This window comes from Babylonia areolata, chromosome 30 (genome assembly GCF_041734735.1).
Source record: "Babylonia areolata isolate BAREFJ2019XMU chromosome 30, ASM4173473v1, whole genome shotgun sequence".
In the NCBI taxonomy this organism is placed as follows: domain Eukaryota; kingdom Metazoa; phylum Mollusca; class Gastropoda; order Neogastropoda; family Buccinidae; genus Babylonia; species Babylonia areolata.
Window position 1 is genome coordinate 9,864,562 of NC_134905.1, and position 14,054 is coordinate 9,878,615.

The 14,054-nt window shown below is 43.3% G+C and overlaps 1 protein-coding gene across 3 annotated transcripts in view; it reads right to left on the bottom strand.

Moving 5' to 3' along the window:
• The window catches only part of LOC143275203 (uncharacterized), an 82,432-nt gene that overhangs the window by 6,730 nt on the left and 61,648 nt on the right, over positions 1-14,054 (bottom strand). For all 3 annotated transcript variants that reach the window (XM_076579176.1, XM_076579177.1, XM_076579174.1), the window contains 5 exons: positions 13,114-13,185; positions 12,594-12,713; positions 11,063-11,185; positions 5,225-5,339; positions 2,353-2,504 (listed from right to left, as the gene is read on the bottom strand). In XM_076579176.1, the coding sequence (XP_076435291.1) occupies positions 2,353-2,504; positions 5,225-5,339; positions 11,063-11,185; positions 12,594-12,713; positions 13,114-13,185 (582 nt within the window). The remainder of the gene's footprint in view (positions 1-2,352; positions 2,505-5,224; positions 5,340-11,062; positions 11,186-12,593; positions 12,714-13,113; positions 13,186-14,054) is intronic.

Genomic DNA, 14,054 nt, shown 5'->3' on the forward strand with positions numbered 1-14,054 from the left:
CGATGTGCTGTGTAGACACACGGACACAGAAAAATGGAACGTGTAGAAAGTTTGGATTCTGACCAGTTTTCTAATGATAAGTTTTACAACGCTCTAACAGATAATGATTTCGATCTGTTTCAAATGAATGACGAGGACAGAGTGCAATTAGCTGTTGCTACAGAAGCACAGATAGCGGGTTATAAGTTCAAAAAGTAACAAGTGTGAAAATTGTGGTGTATATCTGTGCAGTATCTGGCATGACTGCTTCAAGGTATATCACACGTGTCACCTTTGTGTGATATATTACATGATGACTGTGACACAGACATGCGTATTTAGAGAAAGTATCGTTTCTGAATAGGTTTGTTCAAGAATTGTGTAGATAATGATCTGATTCTGGCTCACTGCCTGCTAGTGGAGTGAAAGGAATATGTTCTCTTTGAGACAAAGTTCAAATCATTCATGTGATAAGGACAATAGCAGTGACAGTTGTGACAGTTTTTCATGGATATGACTAGCAGTGTGGCACTGAGATACATATGAGGCACTACTCGGTAAGTACCTGTATGATGTGCATACTCTTCAAGCAAAACACTGTCCTGCATGTGGTACATACTTGTATGCATTGTATTTTACTCCAAAATCACCTGTTTTACACCTGAGTGTCACCAGAGATGTCACCCTATAGTGTCAACAGGGTCACTCATAACTTCTCACATCAATTCTGTATACAACAGTATATGACAAAACAGTATATGACAATCTTAGTGTACTGTAATGAGCCGCATTGCCGTAAGTCTCCGAAATAATTACCCTGCTTCATACTTTCTTTCTCTTCTCTAAATCCAGGAATGAAGGGAATATACGTATGGTAGGGATCTCGGAACAAAGGGGAGTAATGGTTCATAGAAAAATAGGAACGGAAGAGTTAACATGGAAATCCCGTTCTTGCCATCTACATAGCATAAGCCTTTCTTTGAAAATCTACAGAAACTCCTCAACCCACTTCACACCTTGATTCAGCCATAAAAAAAAAATAATTTGAAACACATTTTCCAGTGTATACTAGTAGCCCAGTTTCTTCTGCCACATGCATCAAGATCAAATAACATCTTATAGGTTTTGTGAGGTAATCTAAACTCATGCATTCTCAATAATGTTAACCAATATTTATTACATTTCAAACTGAATTTATATAAATAGGATAACTGTCTGTTTTCTCGTATATAAAATCATTGGGAGTACACATTTCTGCACCTAATGTGTCATGAGAGAGAGCAAAAGAGAGGGGGAGAGAGAGAGAGAGAGAGAGAGAGAGAGAGAGCGTGTGTGTGTGTGTGTGTGTGTGTGTGCGCACGTGCATGCATGTGTGTGTGTATATATATAGATAGATAGATTGACAGACAGATCTACACATAAATATATATATATATATATATATATATATATATATATATATATATATATATATATATATATATATGCATTTGTCAAGGAAGTGGACAACAAACTGACCAAGGCCAACAGTGCCTTTGAAGACTCCACAAGAGGGTCTGGAACAATCACCACCTCAAAAGAGAGACAAAAATCAGTGTCCACAGAGCCACCCTCCTTTAAGGCTCTGAGTATGAGGTCACCAATCGCAGTCACATCTGCCTCCTGGAGAGATTCCACCAATGCTGCCTCTGCACTATTTTGAGGATCCATTGGGGTGACTACATCACCAATGTTGAGGTCATCAGGAAAGCCAAAATCACCAGCATTGAGGCCACACTACTGAAAACCCAGCTGTGCTGGGTAGGACACATCTCCAAATGGAAGACCTCCGCCTACCCACAATCATTCTATAGGGTGGACTGTCATCTGGCCACCACAACACAGCAGCAGTGTTTCAAAGACACACTGAAGACAACCTGTGAGAGCAAGCCCCACCAACAGACTTCCCAAGCCACTGACCAAAATGCCTGGTGCACACACCATCCACCAAGCTGCCAGCACCTTTCAGGCAAGCCGTCAGGCCAGTCTGTCTGGTGGAGAAAAGGACAAGGTGGAAAAAACACAAGACAAACAGAACCCAGCACAGACCAGACATCCTCCTGTGGCTGCTGCGGAAGAGTCTGCCAATCTCAAGTCAGAATCGTCAGCCATCAACATGCTTGTGCTCTTTTAAGTACTAAACTGATATGACCTTCACATATATCTTCGATCTTGAAGTAATTGCCAACAAATGCATTTGCACATATATCTGTTACCATACACACACATGCTAATACTTATTTACACACAAACACATAACACACAGAGAGATTTATCAGCACACACACACACACATACACCCACACACACACACACACACATTCCTCCGCATACTTGCTGTCTTTTTTCTCCGCCTTCATGAGACGCATCAACTTGTCAGCACTTTTCTGCAGATTGTCTCCCATGTCGTCCTCATCGGAAGAACTAGTGGTGGAGGTGGAATCACTTTTTCCAGAGTTCTTTCCCTTGCCTGACTGCTCTTTGCCCTGATGACAGACACACAAAGCACTGCTTTTTTACTTTTTTTCCTCATCATCTAAGTTCTTGCAAATGAGTACATCAGATAATAATCATAATAATGATAGTATTTATAAAGCGCTGAATCTTGTGCAGAGACAAATCTAAGCGCTTAGATACACTGATCACATCACAATGAACAAGTACTTCAAACCATAAAGCAGCGCACTGGACCATATGAAAATCTTCTGACATCAGTCAAGAAAACTAATTTGGTATGGCCACATAACAAGGTACAATGGCCTTGCTAAAACATACCTCCAAGGAACTGTTGAGGAAGGGAGACAGAGGGGAAGACAGAAAAAACAATGGACAGATCACATTGCAGAATGGACAGGAAAGCCATTTCCAGAGACTCAGGCTTTGACACAATTCAGTTCAAAATAGTTTATTGTCTGCTTCAACCAAAACAGAAAATTCTCTTTAGGCTCACCTAAAGTACCTGTCAGCAAAAATCAAGAGAAAAAACAAAAAACTGACACACCCTTCACTGAACACCCTGCACCCATCAATTATTATGTAAAAAGAAAAACATGTGGATAAGATACTATTACATTATGCATATGATTCAGAGTGAAACAATTGTGTGTGTGTTGTGTGTGTGCCCGTGCGTGTGCATGCATCGTTATGTGTGCGCGCACACGCGCGTGTGTGCCTGCATGTGTGAGAGCATGTGCGCGCGCACGCACATGCACGTATGTGGACGTTTCAATCATTATAAAAAGGAGAATATTCAGTAAGAAAATTATAACATTTAAAAAGACAAATGCTTATTGACAAATAAAACTGAAAAACAAATGAGCAACTGGCACACCCTTCCTTGATCACAAAGTACATATGAATTATCCTGTAAAAAGAAAACATTCAGGTAAGAAAACAAAATTACATTTTAAGATAAAGTGAAACATTTCAGTGGTATAAAAGGAAAATATTCAGTAAGATAATTATAACATTTAAAACAACTGAAATGAAGATAGACAGATAACCTATACACACTTCCCTTACAGCTATGCAGACATCAATCATCATATGAAAAGAAAATTAAGACAAATTTAACTTTAAGACATGAAATCACAGTTGAAAGATCAAAACCGCCACCAAGACTAAAAGCATGTAAAACCCCTTTCACGCCCCTCTGTGGCAAAACAATAACACTGAGCACACGCGCACGTGCGCATGCACACACACACACACACGCGCGCGCGCGCACACACACACGCATGCACACACACACACACACACACACACACACACACACACATCCCCTCTTCCCCCATAACCCTCCCCATCACCTGACTTCTTTCTCTACACACATGCATGCATACATATAGGGAAGAAAGACAACTGTCAGCATAACAATAAAAAAATCACAGGCAATGGAATAAAAACATTATTTCAGTGAATTATTTATCACAACAACAGCAGTGGGGGCAAATGATTTTTTTGTACACATTCTTCTTTGCAAGTGGGATTTTACATCATCTACCAGAAGGAAGTTTCTGACAGACAGCGTTAAGCAGATGAGTGGAATCATTATAAATTTGGAGTGCTTTTCTGATAAGAGTGGATTGGTGTAGGGTGTTCAGTTGTTGTTCAGTTGTTGCTGGGGCTTGGTCATGATTTTGCTGGCCAGGTTTATAACTCGTCCTAATTTTGTCTTTAACTTCACAGTCAGATTACCAAACCAGGCCACAATACTGAAAGCCATGATACTTTCTATCAGACTTCTATACACCAGCTCAAGTATGTGTGGGCTAACATAAAAAACTTCTTAATTTTTGCAGTAAAAAGAGTCTGGAGGAATCTGGTGAATAGTTTTTCGAAGCCACGCCCCAATGACTCAGATATTAGGGAAAAGAGGATGAACTACTGGTGGAAACAGTATTTAGTTTGGAAAAAGAAAAATCTAAAGAAAAATCCACCCTAATATACATGTGTGAGTGTGCACATGACTGAAGCCTGACTGAATGAAACAAATGATCAAACACCAAAAGGCAATTCTCAGTCAGCAGCCTGCTGTGAAAATTACTCCTATGTAAAGCACTTTGAGCTTGGTTTTCGGCGAAGCATCATATGAGTATCAATGATAATAATAATCATCATCATATATATATTTTTTACTTTTCATTTGTCATGGTTTTGTACACACTTAACATATACATACAAATAAAAGCATGTACATACACTCATGTGTCTGTCAGCTTTTTCTTTTCCCCTATCCAGCGTCCTCAATGATGAAAGGACAAAAAATGAAAGTGAAAAAGAAAACTATTGAACTGAACTGAGCACACACTGACAGACACACAATATCATAACACACACACACACACACCCTCCCCCCATCTCTCTCCCCCTACCTCCACATCCTACACTCCCCTCTTTTCCTATCTCTCCCTAACCCAACTTAACCACACAAATAAACCCCTAACAACCCCACCCCCACCCCCCGGCCCCTGACACAAATACAGACCACAACACACTAACACACACACCACTACACACACAAACACACAAGCATCACTACATATGATATACACAACACCACACACACACAACACTACACACACAAAAACTACAAACACATACACACCACTACACACACAAACCACTACATACACCAACCACTACACACACACCAGCACACATACACACACAAACCACTACACACACAGACACCAGTACACATTACCTGAAGTCGTCGACATCTCTCCACACCGTGCTTGGCCTCCAGGGACTGAGGGTTCAGCTTCAGTACCTCCCTGTAGTTGTCTACAGCTTCCTCCACACTCCCCTCCTCCTCATACCTGTCACACACACACACACACACACACACACACACACACACACAGAGTTTCAGAGTTATGCATGCCTGTGAAAGCTGGGTGTGAAAGCACTTTCTTTCTGCACAAGATTAGTACTGTACAAATATATTTATCATTACACCCATAAACACATACACACACAAATGCACACAGAGAAAAACACACAAACATATACACACAGCATCTCCACAAAGGTAAATACAGCAAAAGCCAAACCCGCAAGACACACGGAAAACTGTCCAATCACTAACAGCCAAACCCACAAGACACACAGAAAACTGTCCAATCACCAACAGCCAAACCCACAAGACACAGAAAACTGTCCAATCAACAACACTGACCAACAACCAACCCACAAGACACACAGAAAACTGTCCAATCAACAACAGCCAAACCCACAAGACACACAGAAAACTGTCCAATCAACAACAGCCAAACCCACAAGACACAAACCCACAAGACACAGAGAAAACTGTCCAATCAACAACAGCCAAACCAACAAGACACACAGAAAACTGTCCAATCAACAACAGCCAAACCCACAAGACACACAGAGAACTGTCCAATCAACAACAGCCAAACCCACAAGACACACAGAAAACTGTCCAATCACCAACAGCCAAACCCACAAGACACACAGAAAACTGTCCAATCACCAACAGCCAAATCCACAAGACACAGAAAACTGTCCAATCAACAACAATGACCAACAACCAAACCCACAAGACACACAGAAAAATCGTCCAATCAACAACAGCCAAACCCACAAGACACAGAAAACTGTCCAATCAACAACAGCCAAACCCACAAGACACAAACCCACAAGACACACAGAGAACTGTCCAATCAACAACAGCCAAACCCACAAGACACAAACCCACAAGACACACAGAGAACTGTCCAATCAACAACAGCCAAACCCACAACACACACAGAAAACTGTCCAATCACCAACAGCCAAATCCACAAGACACAGAAAACTGTCCAATCAACAACACTGACCAACAACCAAACCCACAAGACACACAGAAAAATCGTCCAATCAACAACAGCCAAACCCACAAGACACAGAAAACTGTCCAATCAACAACAGCCAAACCCACAAGACACACAGAAAACTGTCCAATCAACAACAGCCAAACCCACAAGACACACAGAAAACTGTCCAATCAACAACAGCCAAACCCACAACACACACTGAAAACTGTCCAATCAACAACAGCCAAACCCACAAGACACACAGAAAACTGTCCAATCAACAACAGCCAAACCCACAAGACACACAGAAAACTGTCCAATCAACAACACTGCCCAACAACCAAACCCACAGCACACACAGAAAAATCGTCCAATCAACAACAGCCAAACCCACAAGACACACAGAAAACTGTCCAATCAACAACAGCCAAATCCACAAGACACAGAAAACTGTCCAATCAACAACACTGACCAACAACCAAACCCACAACACACACAGAAAAATCGTCCAATCAACAACAGCCAAACCCACAAGACACACAGAAAACTGTCCAATCAACAACAGCCAAACCCACAAGACACAAAGAAAACTGTCCAATCAACAACAGCCAAACCCACAGCACACACAGAAAAATCGTCCAATCAACAACAGCCAAACCCACAAGACACACAGAGAACTGTCCAATCAACAACAGCCAAACCCACAAGACACACAGAAAACTGTCCAATCAACAACAGCCAAACCCACAAGACACACAGAAAACTGTCCAATCAACAACAGCCAAACCCACAAGACACACAGAAAACTGTCCAATCACCAACAGCCAAATCCACAAGACACAGAAAACTGTCCAATCAACAACACTGACCAACAACCAAACCCACAACACACACAGAAAAATCGTCCAATCAACAACAGCCAAACCCACAACACACACAGAAAACTGTCCAATCAACAACAGCCAAACCCACAAGACACACAGAAAACTGTCCAATCACCAACAGCCAAATCCACAAGCACACAGAAAAACTGTCCAATCAACAACAGCCAAACCAACCACAGCACACAGAAAAATCGTCCAATCAACAACAGCCAAACCCACAAGACACACAGAAAACTGTCCAATCAACAACAGCCAAATCCACAAGACACAGAAAACTGTCCAATCAACAACACTGACCAACAACCAAACCCACAACACACACAGAAAAATCGTCCAATCAACAACACTGACCAACAACCAAACCCACAAGACACAGAAAACTGTCCAATCAACAACAGCCAAACCCACAAGACACAAACCCACAAGACACACAGAAAACTGTCCAATCAACAACAGCCAAACCCACAAGACACACAAAAAACTGTCCAATCAACAACAAATGAAATGAAATGAAATTATGGTGCTTAGAGCCTCGCCGACCACTAAGGCCATCTCAAGGCTACCGCCGCGTCAATAACTACTACAAGGATAAAAAAAAAAAAAAAAAAAAAAAAAAAAAAAAAACAATTAAAACGAGTCACCACTTCAAACTTTCCACTCCAAAGTTAAAAAAAACTTCCATAGTTTAAAACCTTCAAATCTGGTTAAAAATGTTCACTTCTTTTAAGAAGTCCATCAGCGCCCACGGAGGGACATCACGAAACAAAGTCTTCAAAGAAACCGCCGTGTAATGTCTGCGTCTAATGTCATGCAGATCCCAACAGTCAAGGAGCACGTGTTTCACGGTGAGAGGCTCATCACAGGGAATGCATCGAGGGGCCTCCTCCCCCTTCAACAAGTAAGAATGAGTAAAAAAAAGTGTGCCCCGTACGCAGTCTGCACAGCACAGACTCCTCCTTTCTGTTCTTCACCCCCGAAGGGAGGGTCTCTTTTAGGTCCGGACAGATCTGGAAGAGCTTGTTGTCCGTCTGGGTGTTCCACTCCTCTTGCCAAAGATCCTTAACGTAAGTGTTCACCTTCTGCTTCATGTCTGTATAGGGTACCAAGGATCTGGATAATTCTTTCTTTACAGCGTTCCTGGCCAGCAGGTCCGCCCTTTCGTTACCACGAATGCCAACGTGTCCGGGAACCCAGGCCAACACAACCTCGTATCCTTTCTTCGTTGCGAGAGTAAAAGTTTCATAAAATTCCAGCAGTTTGGGATGAGTGATATTCCTGCAGGCGATCGCCTCCAGGGCTGACAAGGAGTCAGAAAAGATCATGAATCTCTTTTGTTTCGAAGAGAGAACCATTTTTAACCCCAGAACCAGTGCGGTCAGTTCCGCAGTGTACACCGAGCTGTCAGACAGGATGTGTTCCATTGAGGGCCGGTCAGGAAAGGCGGGACAGAACGCAGATGCAGCGACTCTGTCCTCTGACTTGGAACCGTCAGTGAAGATGCTTTGAAAAGTGGGGAATTTGTGACAGAGTTCCGAAAAGTAAGTTCTGTAGGCCAGAGAACTGGTGGTGTCTTTTCGGTATGAGGCCAGATCGAATCGGACCTCAGGTGTTGTAAAGGTCCACGGAGGGCTGTCAGGGAACTTAGAGAAATCTGAGATGCCACCGACATCCAGATTGGCATTTTCTAAGTGCGGCTGAATGCGGAGTCCGAGAGGAGGTATGCAGTTTGGGTTGTCTGTAAATTTCTTATCGAAAGGGTTGTTGAATACAGCGTCGTAAGCAGGGTTTGTAGGTTCCGAAAACAATTTCAAATAATAATTCAGGGTCAGCTTCAATCTGCGGTTGGAGAGAGGTGGTTCCCCCGCCTCTGCGTACAGGCTGTGCACAGGGGTGGTGCGGAAAGCACCTAAGCAGAGACGGAGCCCTTGGTGGTGTACAGGGTCCAACAGTTTCAGGTAGGATGGTCTGGCCGAGCCGTATACTACACTTCCATAATCCAGTTTGGACCGGACCAGGGCTCTGTAGAGGTGCAAGAGAGTTCTCTTATCAGCACCTCAGTTCGTGTGTGCCACAACTCGGATGATGTTCAGGGCTTTTTGGCAAGATACTTTCAGCTGTTTAATGTGGCTGAGGCAGTTCAGCTTCTGATCAAAGACGACCCCTAAAAATCTGGCTTCCTTGACCGCCGGGATGGTGGATTTTCCCAGACGGATTTCAGGGTCCGGATAGAACTGGCGAAAATTATGAAAATGGATGCATTCGGTTTTGGAGGACGAAAATGTGAAGCCATTCTCCTCTGCCCAACACTGGATTTTGTTGACGCAGAGCTGAAGCCGTCGCTGGATGCTGGCGTACGTGCTGCCAGTTGCACAAAAGGCAAAATCGTCCACGAACAGCGAGCTGTCCGATCCCCTCTGAACGGACTGAACGATGTCATTAATTTTTATGCTGAAAAGAGCCGGCGACAGGATGCTCCCTTGCGGGACACCCAGCTCCTACTCGTGAATGTCGGACAGGGTGGTGCCGAGTCTCACCTGGAATTGTCTGTCTTGTAAAAAATTGTGGATGAACTGAGGTAGGTGTCCTCGGAAGCCGAGCTTGTGCAAGTCCGAGAGAATACCAAATTTCCACGTGGTATCGTAAGCTTTCTCCAAGTCAAAAAATATGGCCACCACATGTTGTTTGTTTACAAATGCATTTCTTACAGTGGTTTCCAGACGAACCAGATGGTCAATGGTAGAGCGATGCTTGCGGAAAACGCACTGTTCTTTCGCCAGAAGGCCGTCGGTCTCTAGTTTCCACATCAGTCTACCGTTGACCATCTTCTCCATCAGTTTGCAAATGCAGCTGGTCAGTGCAATTGGGCGGTAGTTGGAGGGGTTCGAGGGGTCTTTTCCCGGTTTCGGCAGCGGGATTATGAGGGCTTTCCGCCAGGAGGGTGGAAAAAAGCCCGTGACCCAGATGTGGTTATAAACTTTAAGCAGGGTGTCCAGACAGGTTTGGGGAAGATGCTTTAAGAGTTTATAATGGACCTCGTCCATTCCTGGACAGGAATCTGTACAGGTCTGAAGGGCAGATTTAAGTTCGTTCATTGTGAAAGGAAGGTTGTAATTCTCTGTGTTGTCGGAAAAGAAGTTACAGGGTGTTTTTTCTGACAAGTTTTTGGTTTTAAGAAACCGAGCAGATTTGTTAGCAGATCTCGAGTTCTGTTCAATTGTGGAGGCAAGCAAATTGGCAACTGCTTTCTTCTCTGTGACCAGAGCGTCTGAAAGTTTAAGATGATGAAAGGTCGGGCATACGTTTTTGCCCTTAATTCTTTTTAAAACCCTCCACACTTTCTTCTTGGGTGTGTTGGAGGTTAAGGAAGAGCAAAAATCTCTCCATGACTTCCTCTGGCTCTTTTTAAAAACATACCTGGCTTTCGCCCTCAGCTGTTGATGGGTTCGAACGCTATCGGTCTCCGGTCTCCGAAAGACGCGTCGCTGCGCTTTCTTCCGAGACTTACGGGCCTCCCGACATTCCGCGTTGAACAAGGGCGTTCTAGGGACCTGAGGCTTGGAGGCAGACGATGGGACTGCTGCTTTGGCGCAATCTAAAACGATCCGAGTCAGAGTGTCAGCAGGGTCCTTGCTTTTCAATACTGTTTCTTCCTGCAGCTCCGCTCTTATCTTCTTGGTAAAAAAAACTCCAGTCTGCCCAATCAACAACAGCCAAACCCACAAGACACACAGAAAACTGTCCAATCACCAACAACCAAACCCACAAAACACACAGAAAACTGTCCAATCACCAACAACCAAACCCACAAGACACACAGAAAACTGTCCAATCAACATCACTGACCGTCGAGCACAGGCCACTCGTGTCTCCACCAGGTATTTCTTGGCGTTGATGTGCTTCGGGTTGCCCTCTAGGGCCTTTTCAAAATCATCAATCGCCTTCTGGTATGAGGCATTGTTGGCATACCTGCCAAAAAACAAACCAACCCCATGACAAATTTTTGCCATACCTGTAATATAAATCCATCCACCCCTCAAGATGCAATGTTGCAACTCCTGCAACAACACTCACCTACCATATTCACAGTGGAAAAGAGTAGTAATTCAGAAGAGATTATAAACCAAGGTCCCATGTGTAGCATGCACTTAACTCATGTAAAAGAACCAATGGAAACAAGAGTTGTCCCTGGCAATATTTTGTAGTAAAATTTACTCTTATATATACATGTAAGTGAGTGTGTGTGTGTGTGTGTGTGTGTGTGTGTGTGTGTGTGTGTGTGTGTGTGTGCATGACTGAAGCCTGACTGAATGACACAAGAACCAAACATGAGCAACTAAAAGAATCTGTCAGTCAGCTCTACCCAAGTAGGCAGCCTGTGGTGCAAATGATCCATGTTTGTAAAGCGTTTAGACCTTGATCAAAGATAAGCACTATACAAGTATCAATAATAAACACAAACACACACCCACACATAAACACACACACATACAGTTTTAGCTATTCAGATTAGACCAAAAAAATAAGGTCCTGTGTGCAGCACACACCTAGTGCACGTAAAAGAACTCAGAGCAAGAAGAGGGTTGCATCCCTGGCAAAATTCTGCAGAAAAATCCCCTTTGATTGTAAATACACTAGCAGACAGAAAGTAATGTGGTGATATGCTGTTCTTGGGGAGAAGCACACAGAAATCCATTGTGACAACCAAAAAATATATACATTACAATAGCCGAATGGTTAAAGCGTTGGACTTTCAATCTGAGGGTCCCGGGTTCGAATCTTGGTGGCGCCTGGTGGGTAAAGGGTGGAGATTTTTCCTATCTCCCAGGTCAACATTCGTGCAGACCTGCTGGTGCCTGAACCCCCTTCGTGTGTATACGCATGCAGAAAATCAAATACGCACGTTAAAGATCCTGTAATCCATGTCAGCATTCCGTGGGTTATGGAAACAAGAACATACTCAGCATGCACGCCCCCCTCCCCCCGAAAATGGAGTATGGCTGCCGACATGGCAGGGTAAAGAAACAAAACGGTCATACACGTAAAATGTTACATGTCTGTCTGAGTGTGTATGTGTGCGTGCATGAAATCTGATTGAATGACACATGAAATGAATGATGAGCGCCCAGTGGCAGCTGTCAGTCGTCTCTACCCAGGTAGGCAGCTTGTTGTGCAAATGACCCTGTGTTTGTAAAGCTCTTAGAGATTGGTCTCCAACCAAGGATAGGTGCTATATAAGTACCCATATCATACTATATCATACCATGCAAAACATTACAAAACAATACAATACCATATACCATACCATACAATACCGTATTATACCATACACTATAATACCATACTATACCATACACCACAACACACAGAGACTCACACAGCCCCCCTGGCCACCAAAGCCTCGGTGTGGGTTGGGTCTATCTTGAGGGCCATGTTCAGATTCTGGATTGCCTCCAGTTGTCTGCCCTTCTTCATCATTTCCACCCCCACCACCACACTGCCCACAACACAACAAACGGTGCTTCAAATGTCAACAATGAGAGCAAACAGATCGTATCAGACTTTGCAGGGTTTAGGGAGTGGGAATGGGTACGGGGTAGGTAGGCAGGGGGAAAGAGTGTGTGTAGAGAGAGGGGGGGAGAAAGAGAAGGAGGGGGGGGCAAATGGGAGAGAGAGGGGGGTTGTGGGAGGGCAAGGGGGAGAGAGTGCAATTTCTGTTACACTGTGTGTGTGTGAGCGCGCGCGCGCGCGCGTGTGTGTGCGTGTGTGTTTGTGTGTGTGTGTGGGTGGGTGGTGCTAAGATCACACCACCTTCAGCAAGGAAATTTGTACGTACCTTATGTAAGACAGAAAGATCATTTCATTTCATAAAGCATACCTTTCCAAAAGCCACTCACCTGTTGTGGACCTGTTTGTTGGTCTGCCACTTGCGCAGTGCTTCAGCATACTCCTCCTCTGGTACTTTCACTCTGTGAGCGCGCGCACACACACACACATACACACGTGCACAAACGCACACAAAAGATTTTATATCTTTTCACCCTTTTTAGGGTACAATAGATTGCAAACAAAAGAACAAAACAAACATGAAAATCTACTAATAACTGACTGCAACAGTCATGGAGCAAATACAATGTAAAACAGGAGAGGTAAGGCCTTCAAGATTCACTTGTGATACACACTTTAAAATTTAGAAAATCTTAGTCTTATCGTTAAAATGTGTTCTGTAATTGTTATCATAAAGCTCCAGGTAATTTTTTTTTAAGACACAAAAGCAGATTCAAACCAAGCACATTCAGGTGGAAAGAACTTGTTATGCCATTTTTTCTATGCATAATGAAACAATTTTCTTGTTTGTTTGTTTTTTTATTCCTAGCTGGATATGTTAAGGAGTCGTGTTTATGGGGTATCCTTCTGTTTACAACCTGCTCTACTTCGAAGGTAAAGCATTTGTTTTAGTGAGCATTCTGCATCAAACCAAGGTTTGAACAGTTTCTTATGATTTTGTTTCAGTACTGATGTAGTGCTAAAAGTAGATTTTGCTGCACTTAGAATCTTATGATTTTATTTGAGTACTAAGTAGTGTTAAAAGAAGATTTCACTGCACTTAGAATCACTGACGTCAAATCGTTAATTTCATCAACACACACACACACACTCACAAACACACGCATGCACAATGTACACAACACACACAGACACCATACACAACACACACAGACACTATACACAACACGCACACGCACTCAAGCACAAACGCGCGTACACACACACAAACATACAAACACACATCCAAATACACACACACACACACACACACACACACACACACAAACAA